Raw genomic sequence first — 25,174 nt, 5'->3', positions numbered from 1 at the left:
TAGAACAATGTATTATTTTATATGGTTTGGCTCTATTTGATAGCTATATTAAATATAAAAAGCATTTTATAGCTATTTATACGATATATTATATATTAAGTGAAATAAAAAAGGAAAATGCTTAAGAAAAAGGGGTTTGTGGCATTTAGTAGGCTTTCAAGAGATGGATGGATGGATGGATGGATGGATTATAAACAGACAGACAGACAGATGAATGAATCTTTTTTTAGGAAGGCCAGCATGAGGGAGATCAGTTAGGACCAACCCTGTTGAAGTGATAAAGAAAATATTTGTCTTAAAGATGAGAAGAGTTTGCTGTTTTGATTGCCTGCTGCTGTTCACTTTACTTTTTGTTTTGTGAGCATTGCATGTAACCAAACGCGACCCAGGTTAGCAGGTACTGGTTTCTCCATCTTTTCCTTGTCGGTTCCCACCCACTTCTTCACCTGCTCTTTGTGTTCCTTAAGTTTTATTTGGAGGCACAAGGTATTCTTAGAGCTTTGTAATGTAAGTCCTAGTCTGTGTATTCCCGAGAGCGTCCCCATTCTTTCACCTCCTGCTTCCCGCACCTGCCCTGCAAAAGGCATTATGTGCCTGTTGCTGAATTCTTAAAGGAGGTTAAGAAAAACTCCTTTATTCTGTTTTTCTGTTGTGTTCACTCTTGATGTTTTAGTTGTTAGCTGGTAAAAGAACAATGCATACATGTTTGTCAAATGAAAAAATGTATGAGAAAATTCTCTTGATAAACTTACAGTAAGTATACTAGGGTATCAGAAATCATTGTAAATCTTGTTCATCATGGACATTTTTACAACACACTACAGTTAAATTGAATTTTATAATAAAAGCTGTATAACCCCCAAGGTGCTTTAGAATGATCAAAGATTAAACTATAAGCAGCATTGTGTTTGTATTATTGTGTTTCATTATAGCCTCATTCATTAAAAGTCTTTAATTCATGTGTGTGTGCATGTGAGGTAAACTGGATTCCCCAGGAAGCCGAACCTGAGATTTGCGTGCTGCAGGGTACTGAGGAGTGCAGTACGGTCAGCGCTGAGGGTAGGGCTGGGCAGGACTGGGCTGTGACGCAGCCATAAGGCCCCAGCCAGCCCCATGGAAAGCTCTGAGGCTGGACTGGTCCTTCACAGTTACCTCAGCTTGGGGCGAGGGAATCAGGCCTTACGCCCTTTATTAGTTACCTTTTACAACATAACAAATTACCCCCAAACAGAATAGCTTAAAATAGCAAACACTCTCCTAATTTCTGTGGGTCAGGAATCCATGGATGGCTGAGCTGACACCTCTGCCTCCCACTTCCAGCACCCACCTTCTCTCCCAAGGATACAAGCAAGGTGTTGTCGGGGGCAGAGGCCTGACGAGTGAAATCCACTTCCCAGCCCACTCACAGGGCTGTTGGCAGGCCTCCGGGCCCTCGCCGGCTGTTGCCAGGAGACACCAGTTTCTTTCCATATGTGCCTCTCCTTAGAGCAGCCCGCATGTCAACTGGCTTCCCTCGGAGCAAGCAGCAAGCGAGAGTGCCCAAGACAGGGGCCACTTTTTTGTAATCTAATCTCAGAAGTGACATCCCATCATTTGTGCCATATTCTATCACAGGAAGTAAGTCACTAGGTCCAGCCTGCACTCAAGGAGGGGAACTGACAGGACTTGAACACAGGAGGCAGGCATCTTCGGTGGCCATCTCCGAGGCTGCCTCCCCACCTGCATGGCAGCCAGCCACTGGGTGCAGGCTGCTCCAGACAGTCAGTCGTGCCCTTGGGGGAGGCAGCTCTCTTCAGCTCAGGGAATTTCTAAAGAGGGCACGTAGCTCAGCGGGCAGGCTAACAACCTTTCTGGCAGGTGGGGCAATAAACCCGTCAGTCCTAAGTAGGATCTCACGGTACTGAACGGCATCCACTTCTGTATATAGTACTCTTGGTTACTAGGATATTTAATAAACCAGAATTTCTCCGTCTCATTTAAACTGTGCAACGTGTAATATTTCCTTATCTGTTTTTGTTGTTGTTTTGTTTCTAGCACTTTTAGAAACAGCTTTTATATATGTTACTTTACAGAGTACATACATACAAGACTGTGTGAACACACTCTCTGACTGGAGTAACACTATTTAAAAACCTGTTTTTAAAGGGAGATTATGGTGCAGCGTGTATCAGATCACTCTCTTTCGATGTAGATGTTCACTTCAAAATTTTCAGTGAGCTGCGTAAAACTTGAGTGTTTCTTAGCTTGCAATGAATCGTTTTTAAAAACTATTCTAAGTAAGCCATAAGGCCCTCAATGCAAAAGCATTTTCCAACAGTATTTTCCTTTTTCTGGATATGTAAAATTGATCAGAGGCGCTAACAGGTGATAAGGAACAATGGATTTCTTTTTTGGGATTGTAATTTTTATTAAAGTTATAAAAACTTGTATGTCTTATTTAATCCTCTAATCTTTCAACTTTCAGGCATGGTTTTTTTTTTTCATTTCCTTTTTTGTTTTTAATTTTTTATAGGTGAAGAATCCCCTGAGTTTGTCACTTTTCTCTATCAAATAACCAGAGGAATCGCAGCAAGGAGTTATGGACTAAATGTGGCTAAACTAGCAGATGTTCCTGGCGAAATTTTAAAGAAAGCAGCCAGCAAGTCAAAAGAGCTGGAAGGATTAATAAATGTGAAAAGGTCAGAATGATGGTATTGCATTTTCTCGTTTATAATGAAACCTTCCACGTTGTCCAAGGAAGCGGATTGTCCTTTAAGCACCTCTTCAGATATTCTGAAGCATTTAATTACAGTGAAATGAAAACAGCTCTCCCAAAGCTTATGTGAATTCAGTCTGCTTTCCTAGCCAGATCTCTCTGTTAAGTTGCTAAATTGGTTTTTCTGTCATTTTTTCTAAAGAATTAAGTTAACTCCTTAATGTGTGCCACCACATTAGTTGCTTAAAATATTCATTTGTACAAAAAATTACTAAAAGAAACCTGAATATATAAAACCTTTGAGGTACCTCTTTTTTTTTTCCTTTATTGTATTGAGATATGTAATGGTTGCATTCAGAAATTGAGAATTCTGTCAGGACATGAATGAAAATAATAGTATTAATTAATGAGGTAATTGTAGTCAGTGTCTACATGTAACTTTGTGGATTTTTTAAATAAATGTTTTATTGATTATGCTATTGATTCAGTTGTCCAAGGTTTTCCCCCTTACCCTCCTCCACCCAGAATCCCCATTCTCTCTAACATTGCACCCCCTCCTTAGTTCCTGTCTGTGGGTCATTCGTGTAAGTTCTCTGGCTACTCCATTTCCTGTACTGTTCTTAACACCCCCTGTCTATTCTGTACTACCAATTGTGCTTCTTAATTCCTGCACTTTCCCCCATTCTCCTCCTTTCCCCTCCCAGCTCGTAACCCTCCAAGTGATCTCCATATCTATGATTCTGTTCCTGTTCTACTTGTTTGCTTAATTTGTTTCTCAGATTCAGTTGTTGATAGTTGTGAATTTATTGCCATTTTAATGTTCATAGTTTTTATCTTTTTCTTATATAATTCCCTTTAACATTTCATATAACAGTGGCTTAGTGTAGTGATGAACTCCTTTAGCTTTACCTTGTCTGGGAAGCTCCCATTCTAAATGATAGCTTTGCTGGATAGAATAATCTTGATTGTAGGTCCTTGCTTTTCATCACTTTGAATACTTCTTGCCAGTCCCTTCTAGCCTGCAAAGTTTCTTTTGAGAAATCAGCTGACAGTCTTATGGGACCTCCTTTGTAGGTAACCATCTGCTTTTCTTTTGCTGCTTTTAAGATTCTTTCTTTATGTTTAACCTTTGGCAGTTTAATTATGATGTGTATTGGTGTGTTCCTCTTTGGGTCCAACTTGTGTGGGACTCTCTGTGCTTCTTGGACTTGTATGTCTATTTCCTTCACCAAATTCGGGAAGTTTTCTTTCGTTATTTTTTTCAAATAACTTTTTGATTTCTTGTTCTCTCTCTTTTTCTAATACCCCGATAATTCAGATTTTGGTATGTTTGAAGATGCTCTAGAGAACCCCTTAGACTTCTAGTCCTCATTGTTTTTAAATTCTTTTTTGTTTTTGCTGTTGATTGAATTTTCTTTGTTTATGTTACAAATCGTTGATTTGATTCACAGCTTCATATCCCCTCCACTGTTGGTTCCTTGTACATTTTTATTTATTTCACTTAATGTAACCTTTATTTCTGCCTGGGTCTTTCTTATGCTGTTGGAGTAGCCAATGAGTTCCTTGAGCATCCTGATAACCAGTGTTTTGAACTCTGCATCTGATAGATTGCTTATTTCTGTCTTGTTTGGTTGTTTTTCTAAAGTTTTGTTCTGTTCTTTCATTTGGGCCATATTTCTTTGTTCTCAGTTTGTCAGCCTCTCTGTTTGTTTCTGTATATTAGGGAGAGCTGCTGCCTCTATATCTTAGTAGAGTGACCTATTGTAGAAAAGCACACCTGTAAGTTGTATGGGGTGGGGCCCTAGGTAAGGCCAACATGAGTTGCCAGTGCAGAGCAACCCATGTCACCACTCTGTGGCTCTGTGTGGGTGAGGGCTCAGAGAGGGAACAATGCTGCTGCCTAGCCTATGTTTGCCTGGGAGGAAGCTGTCTCCTGGCCCTCACCTTGTTGCCAATCACTTCGATTTCTCCCCATATGCCACTGGTACCCTTCCAGCTGTTTCCCTGGTGCCAAATCTCAGGGGGTGGTTCGTGTGAGTCCTAAGTCTGTTGTGGGTGGGCCCTTTAAGAGGTGACTCCTGAGAATCCTGCAGTTTCTTCTGCTGCCTCAATTCCCACTTGTTTTTGTAGCCAGAGGTTATGGGGTCTTATTTTCCTGGTACTGGAACCCTGGGCTGGGTGGTCTGGTCTGGAGCTGGAATCCCTTGCTCCTGAGGTACCCCTCCTAATATTTATTCACCACATGGGGATGTGGGACTGCCTGTTTCACATTTCTGTGCCTCTCCGCTTCTCTCTGCATCTCTGCCCCTCCTATCCAACTAGATGAATGTGGCTTCTTTAATTCCTTGGTTGTCAGACTTCCATGCAGCTTGATTTTCTGATGATTCTGGGTGTTTCTTGTTTTGTCGTCTAGTTGTAATTTTTGCTGTAGTTGTATGAGGAGGCAAGGTGTGACTACATATGCTTCCATCTTAGACCAGAAGTCTAGTCCCAGTGGATTTGTTTTTGACAAATATTTCATTCTAAACTTGACTTCTGTCTGTGTCCTAGAATACTTATATGAATGCATTCCACCCTTTACCCTTGATATCCAGCCTGTATGTAGTCAGTATATAAACTAATCTTAATATAAACCTGAGATGTACTTTGGAAGGAAGATATTCCTAGGAAGATGTTGCATTCATAAATAATAAATTATAGCCTTTAGTTGCTTAAATATAAGACTATTACCAAACAGTATAAGCTTTTTATCTTCCTTCTGCCTGACTCCTGCTCTGCCTGGAAGGATACTGTGATTTTCCCGGAGGTGGGGGCAGGACATTACTGCTTTGGTCAGTAACGATGACCATGAATGAGTAGACAGCTGGTAGGCCAAACAGAAAATCTGGCCTGGCCACCATATTAGAATAATATTTTTTTGTTATGGAAATCATGACCAAATTTAAATATTGATACTTGGTATTAAACAATTGCCAACTTGTATACTCAAGTATAGTGTGCAACCAACTTCTCTTTTCTTTCTCCTTCCCCTCATGGTCCAGCCTTGGACTCGCACTGTGCCATGGGAAGTGGTGGTTGACCAGCACCCAAGTGTTTGGGTACAAATGACCTGTAGCTTTCTCTGTTGACAGTGTCTTCTGGATCATTTCTGCAGTGCCAAATTAAAGCACATGATGTACTCAGTGACATCCTATTTCTAATCATTTGTTAAAAGTAGATTAACGTAAAATTCATCCAGAGAGAAAAGTAATCATCTGTGAGAGTTTAAAGATAAACTTAGCCATAGTTCTTTGCCAAGTCCAAAGACAATGTTTACTCCTCTTTTGTTGGCTTGCTGTGATTTTTCTTTTTCCCTAAAGAAACTAGAATAAATTTCACTACAAAAGGTATATGCAAGGTGTTGCTGCCATATAGCCTAAAAAGCAAGAGCAATAAAATTCCCAGATAATTTATAAATATTTTAACCCTTCCAACTACTGTGTGACATTCTGAAATATAGAAAGTTGTCTTCCAAAGACAGAGAATTGTAAGAAGAGGTTGCATCAGGATGGAGTCACATAATTTGTCAGAACCCTATATTCAGAAGTCCTTATCTTATCAATTCCATTGGCTAGATCAAGGAATCCAAACCAAGTCTTGTGCATCAGTGTGGGTTTGTTGTAACAGCTAATATTTACTGAATACTTACTGTGCACAGAAACAAGTCTGGGCAGTACTTAATAACCCAGTTATTTTTCCTCTATTGCCCTGTGTACATGAACTCACTTAAGCCACATAACAACCTTGTGAGGTAGGTGCTGTCATAGTCCCCGTGGTAGAGCTGGGGAAGATGAGGCCAAGCCAGAGCAGGAAACTGACCAAGAAAGCAGGGCCACACAGGCAGACAGTGATGGAGCAGTAATGGGAACTCAGATACTCTGGCTTCAGATCCTGAACACGTAACTGGGTTGCTTTTTACAGAAAAAAGCAGGTCTGTCTTATGTTGGCATTTCACTCGTTCATTAGCTAGCTTTATTTTATTCGGTCAATTTTACTTTTTATCCTGTGAGTATACACAGCCCCCGCTGGGTCAGAAAAGGGTGGAAGCTGGGTTCTCCCCTCCTGTGGAGGCAACAGTGCTGGTTGATGACCTCCATCCCTTGATTATAGCGGCGGTCCTGCAAAACCCCTTCCCAGCCGGCCTACGCCGACACAGCGTGCTACCCATGGGGCCCTGCCGGGGGTCCTGATGTCACAGAATCTCATAGCCTGCAGTGAGATGTGTTGTTTCCCAACAATTTCGTATATAAAATAAATAGTATTTTACTTTCTCTCCAGGAAAAGGCTAAAGTGTTTTACAAAATTATGGACGATACATGATGCAAAAGACCTGCAGAAATGGACAGACGAGTTTGAAATGGAAGAAATTACAGACTTCTCTTCCTGATTAAAATGAAGAATATGTTTTGAACAAAAATGAGAGAATGAAAAACACCAACTGTGCAAAATAGCCCTCCAGTAGCAGCCGTCTTTGTGTGAGCATAAAACACGGCCCCGGGGTTTCCTGTTAGAAACTGAGCTTTTGTGCGGAGAGTCCAGTTCATCCTGACTTAAAATATATCAACACTGGAGTATGAAGACTTGTGCTATGTAATTAGAAAACTTCAGGGATGCTAAGCTCCACACAAAATCAAAACCTCAGAAAGCCTAAAGTGGTAGAATATAGTTTTTGAGTCTTTAGAGAGTGATATAAAATTCTAATTTATATTTGCATTTGTTTCAGTTTAGATAATTTGTCACTGGGTGAAATGTCTGACAAGAATTCCCTTTTCACTTGAACTAAAATAATTTTATAACACTACCACTTTATTTGCTCTGAGCATAAGAATTTTTGATAAGAACTGGAGTTATCAAGCTTTTAGAAACTAGGGCACAGAAGGAATAAGATCATATGAAATTTGAAAAGTTGAATATTATCAGTTTTAAGCAATTTAAAGACTATTAGATGAAATTATTTGTCATTCAAGTAATAAACATTTAATGAATACTTGTTAGAGATTATATATTTTTTGTTGAATTTTGGGGTTTCCAGCTTTCTGGCAGTTGTTACTTTTAAGGTTTAATTATGGAACCAAGATTGCTGCTTCTTCAAAATATGTGAAATTGAGCTTACCCTTCAGGTTCGGACCTTCCTACTAACCAGTGTGCAAATGTGTGGTCTCTAGTATTGAACGTGCAGCTTAGTGGATTGGTGACAGCACTCCTGCCCTGCATGGTTGGTGTGGCACCTGCTCAGCTGTGTCCCTGAGGTTTTTACAGCGCTTGCCAGTCTAGCTTCTCCTCTCCCTGTACTTTTTGTTTCCAAGTATATGATCTAGCAGGAAAGTTCCCCATCCTGTTCCCCACAGTTTTTCCCAGCAGATTTATTACTGCTGCTCAGTTAAATGCCTCCCACATGTTGGACGCACGTATCTCTCATTTCTTCCTTAGATTATTTCCTTAGCGACCCTAACAGCGACCCCTCCATGTGGGAGTCACTACAGACTCCCCGAGTGGATGGGGAGTAATTGGTTGTTACACTTTCGAGTCACTCGCACTTGAGCCTCTGTTTCTCCCCCTTTTTGGAGTTTGAGTGTGATGTAGTTTGAATGATTCTACCATCCCTCCAGAAATAGGAACTTACAGTGAAATTCTCAAAAATGTTTTAAAATAGAATTAGTTAGATTTGACTTTTTAAATTTTAAAAAAGGACAATACTTGTTAAACAATGTTTCAATACTTTATATGACTGTAAATGTTTTATATTCTTTCTAACAAGATTTCTAAGGTCACCTTCCTGGCAGGCCAGCAAGAAAAGGAGGTGAATCCAGGAGTGTCACTCCCATGCCTGCGGGGGCCACAGGGAGTAGCAGTCACTGCTGATGTCCCAGTGGACATTCTGGGACACGTCTGGCTTGCACAGGCCAGTGTCGACATTCACGCAGGTGAGGGTGCCAGGAGCATGGTCTCTGGCCAGTGGCAGTGCACGGTGTCTGGCAAGTGACAACGTATAACCTTGTAGGTTAGACTGTCCAATGCGAAGCAGGCATCAGCCAGCCAGGCAGTTTTCAGGAGGTCAGGCCTACTCCAAGATCGGGAGAAGACCAGCTCGGTGACTGTGGTCCTGAGTGAGGCTTGTTTCCAGCCACCTCCCGAGTCGTGGAAGGGAAGGTTGCGGCAGAGTCCCAGTCACGGTGACAGCACAGGTGCTGCGGAGACTGCAGGAAAGACACCAGATTTAGGGCTACCGTTCTGAAGTTAACCCTAACTAGTTAGACTGGACGGATTGACAGTCGTTTGATCTGTCCTCGGCTTTATCTACCACCTACAACAAAGCACCAGTACCAGAGACCCCTTAACAAATACTTGTTAAAAGAGAAAAGAAAAACCAAACCCTTTAAGATTAGAAACCCAATGAAAAGACTCATCTTTTCATAATCAAGAGACCATTTTACTAAGGATTAGAAGTCCATACAGAAGTATACCATATCTTAAAACAATAATACAGCATTTTCAAGATACCGGTTTTGTTTCCTTTGGAGATAAACCCAGAGTGGGCTTGCTGGATCGTATGGTGGTTCTGTTTTTAATTTTCTGAGGAACCTCCACACTGTTTTTCATACAGGAGGTATCAATTTACATTCCCACCAACCCTTTTCTTCACACCTTTGCCATGTTGTTGTCACTTGTGTTTTAGATAATAGCTGTCCTAACAGGTGTGAGGTGACATCTCATGGCAGTTTTGATTTGCATTCTTGGATGATTATAGTCAATTTTAGAACATTAACAGTCACTCTCCACTCCTCCCCCACATCTCCAGTTCTAGACAGCCACTGATCTGCTTTCTGTCTGTGTAGGTTTGTCCGTACTGGGCATTTTCTGTGAATGGAATCACACAATGTCTGTGTATCATTTAGCATATTCTTTCTAAGACTCGTCATGTTGCAGCATGGAACAGCCCTTCATCTTTTTTTATTACTGAAAATGATTCCATTTTATGTATATGCCACATTTTTTTATCCATTCATCAGCGTATGCACATTTGGGTGGTTTGTATTTTTGGCCGTTATGAATAATTCTGCCGTGAACATTGATGTGTACAGGTTTTTATGTGGTGAGGCACAGGATTCTTTTTTTAAAGCCTCTCCAAGCAATTCTAATGTGCAGTTGGGTTTGTGAACCACTAGTCTCAGTGATTACAAATGCCAGCACTTCTCACTGGATTGACAGTTATTTGATCTGTCCTCGGCTTTATCTACCTACCTACAACAAAGCACCAGTACCAGAAACCCCTTAACAAATACTTGTTAAAAGAGAAAAGAAAAACCAAACCCTTTAAGATTAGAAACCCAATGAAAAGACTCATCTTTTCATAATCAAGAGACCATTTTACTAAGGATTAGAAGTCCATACAGAAGTATACCATATCTTAAAACAATAAAAAAATAAAAGTTTCTTCTGACCACTTGTCTGCGTTTGAGCCTGTGGTCGTGGTTGTTCCTGGTCACGTGGCTGGTGAAACAGTGCCCACTGCGTAAACTCCAGAGGGAAGGTTCGATTGAATCCACTGTGGGCTACAAATGAATGTTGACCTTTACCAAGTTCCAAGATCAATATTAATTACTGCTGTGCTATGTAATTATAAAAGTGCTATTGAATGTTCCACACCAAGGATATAGGTGGAGAGAGAAATGAACTTGAATTAATACCATCTGTGGTTTCTCACGTTATAATTATGGTCAATTCCCCTTTGGAACACTGTAGTTAGTGTATAGTCATTCCTCCTTATCCACGGTTTCTCTTTCTACAGCTTCAGTTACCTGCAGTTACCTGTGGTCTAAAAACATTAAATGCAATATTCCAGAAATAAACAATAAGTTTTAAGTTGTGTGCCTTTCTGAGTAGCGAGATGAAATTCTTGCTTTTTTGCTCCGTCCCACCTGGGCTGTGAACACACCACCAGTGTGTTCACTCTGCGTGTGCTGCCTGTCCTGCAGCCCCTTCGCAGCCGTCTCAGTGGGCCATGGACGTACTGCTGCGCTTGTGCTCAAGTAACCCTTACTTTGCGTAATAAGGGCCCAAAACGCAAGAGTGATGATGCTGGAAATTTGATATCTCAAAAAAGAAAAGCTATAAAGTGCTTCCTTTCGGTGAAAAGATATGTATGGGAAAAACATATGTCTATATGTATAGGGTTCGGTGCTCTCTGCAGTTTCAGGCATCCACTGGGGGTCTTGGAACACACCCCGTTAAAGGAAGGGTGACTGCTGTCTGTGATTATTGTTAGGTTTATTACTACCCAGAGAAGCAGACCATCAGGGGATGCCCATTCTGGTTTGCCTGGAATGGTCCTGGCCTATACCTGTTTTCCTGGTGTATTTATTAAAAGCCTTTTTCACTCCAGAGTATCCTGTTCTGAGTAATAAATGACCAGTTAAGGTGCTCTGTTCATGGGCACACTCACTAACTTGATAGAATTTGAATGTCATCTTAGAAAATATATTTTTTTCTTAACCTATTATGTGAACTGATTTTTATCCCCAAACCTGCCCATTGTTTTTGCTGGTTCATAACGAATGCTTTATATTGTGGCATTTAAAAATCACAACTCTCTACTGCTGGGCATGGTAGAGCTCTACTATGTAGTCTGCTTTTTAAGGCTTAATCCCTGAAGGTACCCTGTCATCTGCCTTGTTCCCGTGAAATCACAGTGAAGAATGTGCACCTGTGCGACTTCATGAGACACGTCGCACGGCTGCCTTCCTGCAGAAATGATTATTATACCTGGGAGGAAGAATCCACTCCTCACCTCCTCTCTCCATTGTCTCTGACCATATCCTCTTTTTTTTTTTTTTGACATCAGTACAGACTCATTTCTACATCAGAAATATTGTGTGCCATTTTAACCTGCCTATCAGCTTCAAGCTCCTATTTTTAAAAACCCCTCTTCCATGAAGTTCCCTCCATGGATGTAGGGATGCCCCTCCTTCTATCGGAGTCACATAAGGAGGTTTTACACATGTGTTTCTGGGCCCCGCTCTAGCTCTACGGAATCAGACTCTCTGAGGCAGGGACCCGACAGGAATACCAGCCAGTGTTAATTTCTGTCTTCATTACTTCTTTCCCATTTTCTCTCCCCTTTCCCTTTCTCATTGCTCCCTACATTGTTGGTAGTCTTGTCTTCAAGGAAATTTGCTAAAATTCTTATCCCTTGTATTATAACGCCTCCCCAAGATTCTGTCTGATTCAGTAGGTCTGGTGTGGGGCCCAGGAAATTTTATTATTTTTTTAAGTTTATATTTTTTAAAGAGTAGTTTAGGTTCAAAGCAAAATTGAGCAGAAATTGGAGAGACTGCCCATATACTCCTGCCCACACAAGTACAGCCTCCCCTGTTACCAGTGTCCCCAGCTGAAGTAGCACATTTCTTACAATTGACACCCTGTATTGCCACATCATCATCACTCAAAGCCCGCAGTATATGCATTAGGCTTATGCATTCTTCTTGGTTTTGTACATGCCAGGGGTTTGGACAAATGTATAATGGCATGTGTCCATAGTATCATACTGAGTAGTTTCACCGCCCTAAAAATCAGCTCTTTCTCTTCGCTAACCTCTGACGACTAGTGATCTTTTAATTGTCTTCATAGTTTTGCTCTTTCCAGAGTGTCATATAGCTGGGATCATACAGTATGTATCTTTTTCAGATTGGCTTCTCTCACTTAGCAATATGCATTTAACTGTCCTCCATGTCTTTTCATGGTGTAGTAGCTCATTTATTTTTATCTCTGAATACTATTCCATTCCCCAGATGAATAAAGCTACTGTACCTGTGAGGGTTTTTGTGTGGACATAGTTTTCAATTCATTTGAGTAAATACTAAGGACTGTGCTTGCTGACTTATATGGTAAGTATAAATTTAGTTTTTAGGAAACTGCCAAAGTGTCCTTCAAAGTAGCCGTGCCATTTTGCATTTACAGTAACAATGGATGAGTGTTTCTGTTGCTCCACATTTTTGTCAACATTTAGTATGCTCGGTATTTTGGATTTTGGCCATTCTAACAGGTGTGTAATGGTATCTCATTTTAATTTCAAATATCCTAATGACATGATGCTGAGCATCTTCCATATGCTTTTTTGGATATATGTATGTCTTTGGTAAGATGTCTGTTTGGGCTGCCTGCCCTTATTTTTTAAATTGAGCTCTTCATTTTCTTATTGTTGAATTTTAAGAGTTCTGTTCATATGTTGGATAACAGACATTTATCAGATACGTCCTTTGCAAACATTTTCTCCCACTCTGTGGCTTTTCTTCTCATTCTCTTGACAGTGACTTTTGCAGAAAAGTTATTAATTTTAACAAAGGCCAGCTTACCAATTATTTCTTTCATGGATTTTGCCTTTGCTGTTGTATCTAAAAAGACATTGTCTTACCCAAGGTTATCTAGATTTTCTCTGTTAGCCTTTAGGAGATTTATAGTTTTGCATTTTAAATTTAGATCTACGATCCACTCTGAGTTAACATTTATGAAGGGTGTAAGGTCTATATCTAGATTCATTTTTTGAATACACTTTTATTTTTAGAGTGGTTTCTGGTTCACAGCAAAAATGAGCAGAAAGTACAGAGAGAAAACTTTCTTTTTAAAAAGAGTATCATAAATGATCTTGATACAGATAAAGAATCGAGTTTTGAGAAGCATGACCCTAATGCCTTAGTATTCATCAGAAGAAGCAGTTCTGCGAAATAACAGTGGGCCTGTAATTTCTCCAAACTTGTTGGATTTCTTTTTAAAAGGAAATCAGGCATGTGAGGTGCCTCAAACTGTCCACAGGTCCGTCCTATCATGAGAAAAAGAAGAAACCCGCAAAGATATGTAAAAAAAGAAAAACAGTAAGATGCCAGAAGATCCAATGTATCAGTTAATGTATGGAGTAAACTCACCTGTTAATCAAAAAAAAGGACTATAAAAACAACAACTATATGTTGTTTTCAAGGGACATACCTAAAGCACTAGGACTCACTAAATAAAAAGAGTGGCACAGGTATACCAGCAAATGCAAACTAAATTGATATGTATGAACTGACAACTGCAATAATTGCAATTAAAAATTAACTAGGTGGATACCGTTACAGAATGGACATGACAGAGAAAAGAATGAACTTTAATAAGATCGATATATATATATATTGTATAACAGAGAAAGTGACTGATAAAAATTATCAGAAGTATAATGTACATGTCTTTGTAGCCCCAGAAAGAGGAGAGATTGGTGTAGCTAACTATTCAAAGAAATAAGGGGTGAATTTGCAAAAGACTAGAAGGATTCAAGAAGCTCAGGAGATCCCAAATAAGATAAACTAAAAGAAGCAAACAAAAAAAGTGTCCAAATACATCATAACCAAACTGCTGAAAATTAAAACTTTTTGAAAGACAGGAATATGTTACATTATATGTAGAGGCAAAATGATTCAAGTGATGATGAATTTCTTATCAGAAATCATAGAGGTCAGAAAGCAATGGGACAAAATTTTCTAATGCTGAAAGAAAAGGAACATTAACCTGTAATGCTATTTCCTCTTAAAATATCCTTTGGGAATGAAGACAAAGTAAAAGCATTCTCAGATGATGGGAAATAAGAGAATTTGTTGCCAATAATCCTGCTTTTTAAAAAACATGCTAAAACAACTTCTTCATGTAGAAGGGAAATGGTATCAGAAGGAAACTTGAAACTTCTGGAATAAAGAAAGGGCAAATGAAGTAACAAATAATGGTAAAATACTACTTTTTACTTCTCTTGAGTTCTTTAAAATATATGTAGTGGTTGCAAGCAAACAACATGGCAATATGAATGGCAGGATTTTTAGTGTATATGGATGTGATACATGTGATAGCTACAACATAGAGTGTGGAAAGTAAAGGAACCTATATAGTTGAAAGCTTCCTGAATTTTATTTGGAGTAATAAAATATTAGTAAACAGACTACAAAAGTTAAGTGTGTAGCCCTGACTGGTATGGCTCAGTAGATTGAGCATCAGCCTGCAAACTGAAGGGTTGCCATTTGATGCCTGGTCAGGGCACATGCCTGGGTGGTGGGCGAGCTCCCCGATTGGGGGCATGCATGAGGTGACCAATCAGTGTTTCTCTCACACATCAATGTTTCCCTCTATTTCTCCTTCCCTTCCTTTCTAATAGTAAATAAATTTTTAAAAAATTAAGTGTGTACATCTTAATCCTTAGAACAATCATAAAAATATTATACAAAGTGTGTACTTTTAAAAGCCAAGAGATAGGGTTAAAATAAAAAACTAGGAGATACTTAAATAATTGAAAAGAAACCAGAAAAGAAGACACAGAGGAAATTAAAAAAGGAGGGGGCAGACTCAAAACAATAAAACGATTCAGCCAACCATACAAGGTCTGTCCAGAAAGTATCCAGCCATGTAATATGAAAAATAGAGACATTTACTGAAGAAGATACAAGAAACAGTGTACACAGGACAATGATGCCTTAGTCCCGCCCTCACACAGTTTTCCCAATCACCAGCAGCTGCCCTGTTGTATTTTCCTGAATCTCATTGATGGTCTGAAATCTCTTCCCTTTCAAAGGTGATTTTAGTTTTGGGCAAAGCCAGAAGTCCCAGGGAATGAAATCTGGGCTATAGTGGGGCCAAGTCACTGGGGTGATTTGATGTTTCACCAAAAGACTCTGCACGGGAAGTGATGTGTGAGTGGGTACATTGTCGTGATGAAGCTGCCGATCACCAGTTGCCCATAGTGTGGCCTTCTGAATCATCCCAATAGGTTCTGTGGAGGAATGTACAAGCTTAATGCCAAATTTGATGCATATTTGTTGCTGTATTTGCTCAGTTTTGAATGTAACAGCTGCAAGGTACACATGCTCACTCAATGGTGTCTACCACACCCACTGATTAGTACAGTGAAGTCATCATTGTTCATGCATGTTCATTCCAGTCCACTCTCTTTGGGTGTCAGATTATATCGATGTTGCACAAACCATTCTCATATTAACAATGGTTGGACTTTTTCTGGACAGACCTTGTATACATTAAATGTAAATGGTCTAAAAATAGCAATTAAAAGAGTTTGTCACTTTGATTAAAGACACAACACCCAATTATATGCTATCTATAAGAAGTCCACTTTAAATGATACAAATAAAAATAGAAAAAGATATATCGTGCAAAGGCTGCATTAATCAGACAAAGTAGGACAGAACAAGGACAACTAACATGTACTAAGAAGTGTTACATATAATAATATGGTCAAGTCACAGAAGACAAAACAATCCTGAATATGTATGCAGCTAAGACAACTTTATAATACATAAGGCAGGAACTAATGGAACTGAAGGGAATAAAATACATAAACTCACAGTTATACATGGAAACTTCAACATTCCTCTCAGTAATCAATTGAACAAGTAGACCGAAAACCAGCAAGAATATAGAAGTCCTGAATGATACTGTCAACCTACTGCTCTAACTTTATAGAACATTTTACTCTGAAGTAGCAGGATGCACATTCTGCTCAAGTGCACATGTAATATTGACCATGACAGACCATACCCTTGGTCAAAAAACAAACCTTAACAAATTTAAAATAATTGGAATAATACAAAATACATTCTTTCGCTAAAATGGAATTGTGCTAGAAAATCAATAACAAAGATATCTGGGAATCCCCACAAATGCAGAAGTTAATAGACTTAAGTGAAGAAAATTCTGAGATATGCTACAACATTGGTGATTCTTGAAGACATTTTGCTAAGGGAAATAAACCACTTAAAAGAAGACAGATGCTGTATGATTCACTTATAAAAAGTACCTACAGTAGTCAAATTCATAATAGAATGGTGGTTTGGGGACTGAAGTGATGTCGAGTTACAGTTTAATAGGCACAGAGCTTCTGTTTGGAGTGATGACAAAGTTCTAGAGATGGGTAGTGGTGATGGTTGTGTAACAATATGAATGTACCAATACTACCAAACTATACATTTACAGAGCTTAAAATGGTAAATTTTATGTATATTTCACACAATAAAAAATTAATAGATTGCATAATGTTGCTTTACATACATCTTGATTTAGAAATACTGGGGAAAATGTCTTATGTATGCCCTATTTAAGTTCACCTTAAGTTCTTTAAAGAACAAAGAACTTAATCTATTACTCATCAAGAAAGTCATTAAGATTTCTTTATAATACGTTGCCATAGAACTTGGTTAATCAGAAAATAAGTTAAAATAAGCTCTAAGTGCAAAAAGCTTGATTTAAATGCTTCTGTCAAGCCTTAGGCAACAAGAAAAGCAATGTTTCCTCCCATAATTAATTACAGGAAAATCACAGTTACATATAACTACTACAGTTCTCCTCCTGAAGATGCAGGATGTAAAGGAAAGAATGCTCTAGGAGAGAGTTGCTTTGCAAGGACTCTACCAGGTTGTGTCTTGGGGGGACTAGAATAGGGGGTTAGAAGGTGTGAGATTTGTTCCCAGTGTAAACAAGCTTCTCAATAATAAAATATTATGCTTTTTCCAGTAGGCCATATCTGAACTGTGAAACATTAGGCTGCTGTGGTTGTGTAGAATTATCCTTTGAGCCATCCAATTCTGGATAAAAAGAAGGACCCAAGGTGTTAGGAGGACAGTTAAAAATCCCTTCTGCATTCAGAAAGACTTAAAGCTGAGGAGGGAAAAGGGGAGACTGAGCTCAGGAAATGCAAATTTTTATGGCTGTTTTATGTTGCTTTTAATATGGTTGTATTATTTGTTCTATTGGAAAAAATTTAAGAAGAAAACAAATGCCATTATTTGTTTACTTGGTCCTTTGGGTGGCTTACATAGGATAAATGGTAAGGTCTGGCTGCTCTATTTTTAATGGCACTAGAAAAAAACTCAAGCAAGGCTGCAGTTCTACAAAAGTTTAATGCTGAACCACAACTCTATGTGAACACGTTCAAGTTAATAATGCCTAAGTGACACAGTCCATCTTTTTGGTAGATTGCATGATAATTCAAAATATTTGTTACCCCTCCTAGAGTTTACCTTTCTGCAGGAGGATGCGTTTCCCTAGCTGTTGAACTCAGGTGCAGCCCAGTGATTGGCTTTGGGCAATAAATTGTGAGCAGAAGTGACATGCATCACTTTGGAACAGAGACATGAAGAACCAGAATTTGTTTTGCCATGTGTTTTATTCTTTTGATATAAGACCAGCAACATCCCTCAGCTGCTCTATGAGCCTGGGTCTCTGAGGAGAGCAGAATTGCAAAGAACCCAAGATAAGCGTGTTACATGAGCAGGGTAAACTGCTGTTTGCTTGGGGCTCTTTGTTTCTGCAACATTACTTAGCTTATCCTCACTGCTGCATGTTTCCATCCACATAACAACAACATCATAAATGTTTATGTAGTTTGTGTAACATTTTGCTTAGACTTCTTTTTTACCTGTTTAGCCTTTCCCAAAGGCCATATTTACACAACTTCCTGTCACTTCTTCATAACATAATTTCAGCTTCATTCTAGTTGCAATGTGCTCAACTCCAAGTGTCCAACTAATAGTCTGATTTGTCTAAGCCGGTGATGTTCAGCGGATGTGCTGTGGCACACTGGTGTCCCACAAGAATTTTTTAAATGTCCAGTGCCTGACTTTAGTCAGGGGTTTTCCCTTAGATTTTCAAATTAAAAAAATTGCAATGGCCAATACAACAATAATTGTTCAGTCTGAATGAATCAAAATTATACCTAGGTTTTTTAAAGATTTTTTTTTATTATTTTTTAGAGAGGGGGAGGGAGCGGGAAAGAGGGAGAGAAACATCTGTGTCTGGTTGCCTCTGGTATGCCCCCCACTTGGGTCCTGGTTGGCAACCTGGGCATGTGCCCTGACTGGGAATTGAACCAGAGACCCTTTGATTCACAGGGCAGCGCTCAACCACAGCCACACCAGCTAGGGCTATACCCAGTTTTTTGTTTTTGTTTTTAGGTCAGTACAAAATATATTTTTGGTGTTGCAGAATTTTAGTAATTAGTTTATTTGTGCCATGAGATGAAAAGGGTTGAAAATCGCTGGTCTGAACCAATCGTAGCAACTCAGCTCCTTGAGAGGAGCTGGTCCAAGGGTGAGTGTGCAACTCAGTTTGGAGCCATGAGGCTTAAGGGGAGCCTGCTGGAGAATTCATGGGAAAGTTTTCCTTTCTGATCGGAGCAGCTTGCAAAGAGAAAGTTGTTTTTGTCCACTTTCTTCCACTTTCAGCTTTGAAAACTAAAACAACAATGTGAAGCTTGAAGCTGTCACCATGAGGGTTCACACCAATGTGCTGAGAGCAGTGAAGTTGGAGGCAGAAAGAGCTGGGGTGTTTGACGACGTTACTGAACCACCAAACAAGGCTGGGGCCTGCCCATCTGGACTTGCAAGTCTGGTTTTGCCTATTGCTTGCTGCCCACAGCATGCTGATACAACGTGTGGACAACACATTGTTCGCTTGGCCTGTTTCGCAAGGGTTTCATCTTTATGACTGCCCTAGGCTTGGATTTTTCAAAAACTATAATGGCAGTCAAAAGAATTTGGAAGTTTTCCTTAATTTGGCCACCCTAGTGCCACTCTAACCTTAATGAAGTCCTCTTTGGTGTAGGACGTACGGAGAGCTCCTCTCACTCCCTGTGGCCATTTGGAAAGGGGTCCTGTATCTCTAGGTAGCCCTAGAAACTTCCTGGGCCCAGTTTTTCCCCCCAATGGGGAATATTTTTCTTGACTGCCAAACCCCAACATGAGATTTTTCCAGCAAAGGATAGTCAAGCCAGAGGAGCCACCAACACCACTGTCTTGAGTGCTCTCATGTCCTAACACTGCCTGAGACATCGCTGAAGGCAAAAATGACAAAACTGAAGCTCAGCTACTTCAGGCACATCATGAGAAGGCAGCGTTCTTTGGAAAACACAGTAATGTGGGGGAGAACAGAAGGCAACAGGAAAAGAGAAGGGGCCAATATGACATAGATGGACTCCAGGTAAGAAGCCACAGGCATGAGTCTATAGGAGCTGATCAGGGCTGTTGAGGACAGGACATTGAGGCATCACTCATCCGCAGGGTCGCCAGGAGTCGGAGCCTACTCAGCAGTGCGCAACACACGCAGCTGCAACTTAATGAGTGCACGGGACCTCGGAGCTTAAGCCTCAAGGATATTCTGGGTGTCACTCCTCTGAAGCAAGGAGGAGTGACCTTGCACATCCACCTATTCCTCCACTCCCAGTCACTGTCATGAGTGGCAGCAACCTCCACAGGGTTGATGGTGGATTTAGGCAAGAAGGCATCTAAATGCTCAGTGTAAGTTTGCTCTTTTCATAGTTTCTTTGAGCAGCCTTCATTTTGGCATTCTGTTATCATCCATTATTTCCAGATGTTCCTTGTTTTTATTCCAGTTTTCTATTTCACAAACCTTGTTTTGCTATTTTTAATCTTTTTCTTCTGCCCGTGTTTGTAGATCCTAGAAAAGGTCTCAGAAATGTGATCATTCTATAATTTCTCTAAGTACCTTTTATGTTGTTGTCATAGTGGAGTATGACTTCTAGACAGATAGGAATGTTACTTTAATCTCAGGCTTCTGGAAATGTAACAAATATCTCAAGTGTTTCAACACTAGTTTCTTTTATCTCCATTTTACATATATTTCATTTTTGCTAAAAAATGCTGTTTTGATACTTGGTCTCCCTTTTTTATTGTCTGTGCTACCATATACTTATTTTCACCTTCTGAATAAGAGAAATCTACAAAATTTGTACACTTATTTAAATCAATTCTGGCAGCTGTTTTGAAAAATTCCACTTAGAATAGTTAAGTTGCTGTTACACTCATATAGATTTTTCCTGAATGGTCCGACTTTTTATTTTTAATTTGTATTATCCAATTTTAAATTGCTTAGTATAAGTTGGGGAGTAATTGACTATATTTATAGTTTTTCTCCACTTTTTATATTCTCTTTTTCAGTTAGACTGCTTGTAGGTCAAACTTTGTTGCTACTCAGCACCTGCCAGTTCTTAGCTTTGTTTCTTAGATTTATGCTTTGAATAAGGAAAGTTTTACAAAAAATATGTTTTTGCACATTTTCCCATAAAATTTTCTTTGGATGTGCTAATACACTGAGCTCTTAAGAATTTTAATGGTTGTTTTACTTTGTTGATTTATTGTGATTTTTTCTTTCTTTCTTTTTTGTTATTGGAGCATTTCCATTCTTCCATCAGCTCACTGAAACCTTGAAACATCTGTGCTTGGGAGAAGGGTGGTCACATGGAAATGAAAAGCACATTTAACTGCTTTGTTGATGCAGATTGTGTGACAAAAACCATAGGCCCTTGGAGTTCCAGACAGCCAATGGTGCACATCCAGCGTGGTTTCTAACAGTCTGTATATCACCTGAGTGAATGCATTTCCCCATGGAAACAAGGTTAAGAGGGGCATTTTGGTTTCTAGGTTAGTTCATAAAAGCCCTTTTCACCCAGGATATAACTAAAATTCTGTACATCACAATGAATGAGAACAGACTGTCGTTATTCTGAACTAGCAGAAAAGCAATATAATTGAATAAGAAATTTTTTAAAAAGAGATGTTGAAATCTGATTGTCAAGGAAAAACAAATTTAACTCGATAGAGATGTAGAAAAATACTCCTGCGATATTGCCAGCAGGGACAATGGAAGGACAAATGGCACTAGTTTTCTTTATTATATCTGTTTCCCTCTATAATAAAGAGTTTGACATAGTTTCAAAATATTCTTCAATATGCGTTATTTTTAGTGATTATGTCAAAGGTTCTGTTGATTTAATAAAGTTTTAAGAAGTGAAAAACTTGATGGCTTTCTTCTGGCTCAGGGTAGTTGTCTCACGGCCACTTTTCATTTAATCGAGCAGTCACGACACACGTCTCCTTTGGTCCTGTCGTCAGGTGAACAGGTGAGTATCGTTGGTCCACTAGGTGACAGGTGCTGTTCCAGGCTCGGAGGATACAGCAGCGGTCTGTGTGGGTGGCTTACAGAGAGAGTGAGGGACCTCTGTGGAGGGGTTTCCTGTGGAAATGGCAGGAAATAACTGAACATGTGAACAGGAGACCGGGACTTCCTGAGAAGGAATGGGTCACCAGGGAAGAGGCAAGGACGAGAGGGAGAAGGTAACCCCAGAATGCTGGACTCAGTGGAGAGAAGAAAAGGAAGTAGGGGGAGAGAACTTGGATCAAACCGTGATCAGCCCACCCCAAAACAACTTGTGTGACCTAAGGGCAGAAGGGTGAGAAGGAGCAGGCAGCCAGTTTCAGCACTCGTAAGGGGGAGGGGCCACTTTGCAAGGTGGATTTTACACACTGTAGGAAGTGAAGCACAGGGAAAGAAGGGGTAGGCTGACCTGGCAGGAATTTTGCTCATATAATCCATGGTTTCAAAGAGCAAATCATAAGGGATAATTTGGGATATGTCCAGAAGTTTCGATTCAGATCTATTTTTTCCCAGTAAAGTGCTATTTTATATTTGTGATAACGTGTGATTACAAATTGTCAAATATATTTGGAGGGACAGAGTTGGAGAGAGCTAGCTAAGTAACTGGAACCCCAGGAACATTAAATGAAAAAAGAAGTGGCTCCCCATGCAGAGTGGGTTGGAACCAGCTTGCAAACTGACAACTTGCTCACCTCGTTTGCAGCTTCATGTAATGGCATTTATTTTTACTGAAATACACTCATTTTCATTTGAAGGAGTTCCTGACATTTAAAAAAATGTATTAAAGTAATGCAGGTTCCCCCAGTTCCTGCACCTGCAGAAAGATGGCCCCACCACACGCAGTTCCCTCGAGGGGTCAGAGGAACACGGGGGTTAAGAGCATAGACTCTGGAGTCAGGACATCTGGGTCCTGACTCAAAGGACACCGTCATTTTTCAGCTGTGTTGTGTGACTTAGGGCAAGTCACTCACCTTCGCTGGGTCCCAATTCTTTGTATGTAAAATGGGTTAATAACAGGACCCAGATCATTGGGTTACTTTGGACATTGAATGGGTTCATGCATGTGAAGAAGCTCTTGGAAAAATGCAAAGCCTCAAGCAGGGTCAGTTTTTAAAAGCAAAATAAAACTTGAAAACATTCCCACCCCAATTACTTACATTAATGGAAACAATAGCGAATGTCGCTGCATGCATGTTAATCTGCCTTCAGAAACATTCTAGTAAATGCTTGTAATCATGGACATGATGAGGAGCTGGCTCAGCTCCTGGGGCTCAGCCCACCGCAGCACCAGCAGTCAGAAGAGCTCCCATCTGTCACATCTGAGCCTGGTTCGCTTTGGGTCCTTGACTAGAACATGCTGCTGATCACAGTTCGCTATAGCAGCATTAGGAACTACATGCATAAGGGCTCTTTGTCTTCCTACTAAGAGACGGTGAAGATTTTTGTGTGTGTGGATGTAGCTGAATTTCTTTTAAGTTGGTCCATGGAAGAAAAATAAAAAACTACTCAGAACTCTCCCATTCTTTGGATCCTTTCCTTCTAACAGAGTTTATCTGGAACAGAAAACTGTCTCTCTAGTCAGATACAGCCCCACCCAAGCCAGCGATGTGACCGAGTTCATCCTTGGGGCATTTCTGCTTGGGCATTAACCCCCAGTCAGAGCCCTGTTGCCACGCATGCCCTATCACCACCCTCATCCTCAGCTTTATCTTCAGGAAAATCTGAATTGGCACTTATTTTAAACAGGCAAATGGTAGAGGAAAAACATGCAGCCCCCTACCTCTGAAGGGTGTGGATGTCTCTTGCTCTTCTATGGAAGGGCTCCCCTACTTTCTCTCTTTCCATTTAGATAAAGTATGCCACCAATCCCAGAGGGATTTGGTGGGGCAGGGGGAGGTCACCAATAATGAAGTGGATACCAAGTGAAATTTTTTCATTATAGTTGGCGAAGGAGGAAAAGGTAGAAAAAACAAGAGCAACAAAGTAGTGGGGGAGCCAAAGCAGAAAAGGCATTAGAGAAAGAAAGGGAGTGATTGGGAGTAGAGAAGGAAGTTATGTGCTTTTCTGGTTGGTGTCATGAGGTGCAAGCCAAACACAATAGGATTTAGTAAAGAAGGTTCAAGTGGCCAATTTAGGATGTCCGCATGGCGGGTTACTAAAAAGCCTGGTCAGCAGCACACTGAAGAGACAGCATGCTCAATCAGACTGGGGGTGCAGTAGAGATACTAAGTCAGTAGAGGCTGTGGCCCAGTTGTTGGGGCAGGCTCTCACTACTTAAGCCAACTGGGCAAAGGTCAGCACCATGGATAGTCCCCCAATGAAGACTGGACTCTGGAGAAATGCCAGGTGAACCCTGGGTGTTGGGAGATAGACTGAAGTTTGTTTTTGGCTTTGCCCTTGAAATATAGCCGCCTTGTTCTGTCTATATTCAAAACCAACAAGACATTTGTTAAGCACCTACTGTGTGCCAGGCACACTTACTGTGCTGGAGAATGACAAAGGAGTAAGATAAAATTCTCTGTCCTCAAGATGCTACCCCTGGATAAATGAGAATTAAAAAAAAATAATGATAGCTAGTATTTTTTGATCAATTACCATGCCAAACAATGGCACATACTAATTGCTATAGATAAATTATTTTATGTAGTTCTTTCAACAGCCTTGTGCAATAGGTATTATTGTCATTATATTATAGATGAGGAAGCTGATGCACATGGAATTTAAGAAACTTTCTTTAAGTCATACAGCTTATAAGGAATGAAGGCAATTTAAACCCAAACATTTTGACTGGTGCCCATACTGTTAATTACCACACCATATTGTCTCTATGTCATAATAGTACCCTGTAATAAGTGCCACCTCCGGCAGAGATACACATCAAGTACAGGAAGAACATGTGGGAGATGTACTTGAATCAAACTGGGTTGGGAAGTGGGGAGAAATGCAGGATGATCATCCAGCAGAGGTGCTGTCTGCTTGGTGTTGAAGACCAAGGACAGTCAGTTCTGGAGAGGGAACAGCGGAAGGCCCAGCGTGCATGACCGCATGGTGCCAGGCCTGGCGAGGGCAGCCACCGGCCATCCCCTCGTTTCCTCAAGGAATTAAACGAGGACCCAAGTGTGAGGTTTAGTTAACTCCTCCCAGAGCCCAGGACAGCCTGGTGGGGGTTTGGGAAATAGAACAGGACGGAGAGAATGGAAGATGGCCATGTTGCCTTTGCATTCCTCTACCTCCGTCAGAAAAGGGTTGAGATTTCAGTGTAGTTTCTGACTATAAGGTCAATATTCAATAACAAATACCTTTTATTCTAAAGAACCCCCCAACAAACAATTAACAAAACTAATAGTATTTAAGGACGAAAACTCATCATGACCAAGGAAGGTGACGAAGCAATGAAGCCGAGCTTCTCTTCATGTACATACTGGCCGTCTGTATAACTTCTTGGGGAAAATGCATATTCAGATC

At 40.2% G+C, this 25,174-nt stretch overlaps 1 protein-coding gene across 3 annotated transcripts in view; it reads left to right on the top strand.

Annotated features, from left to right (window-relative positions):
- Positions 1–7,728, top strand: part of MSH3 (mutS homolog 3) — a 137,591-nt gene extending 129,863 nt beyond the window's left edge. For all 3 annotated transcript variants that reach the window (XM_045848096.1, XM_045848095.1, XM_045848097.1), the window contains exons 23-24: positions 2,513–2,678; positions 7,013–7,728. In XM_045848096.1, the coding sequence (XP_045704052.1) occupies positions 2,513–2,678; positions 7,013–7,121 (275 nt within the window). In that variant the 3' untranslated portion in view covers positions 7,122–7,728. The remainder of the gene's footprint in view (positions 1–2,512; positions 2,679–7,012) is intronic.
- The last annotated feature ends 17,446 nt before the right edge of the window (positions 7,729–25,174 follow it).

Source organism: Phyllostomus hastatus, unplaced genomic scaffold (assembly GCF_019186645.2).
Source record: "Phyllostomus hastatus isolate PE091 unplaced genomic scaffold, TTU_PhHast_1.1 phas_contig_58, whole genome shotgun sequence".
NCBI classification, from domain to species: Eukaryota; Metazoa; Chordata; class Mammalia; order Chiroptera; family Phyllostomidae; genus Phyllostomus; species Phyllostomus hastatus.
The sequence above is the reverse complement of the archived record's forward strand: the minus strand, read 5'-3'. Positions and strand labels throughout refer to the sequence as shown.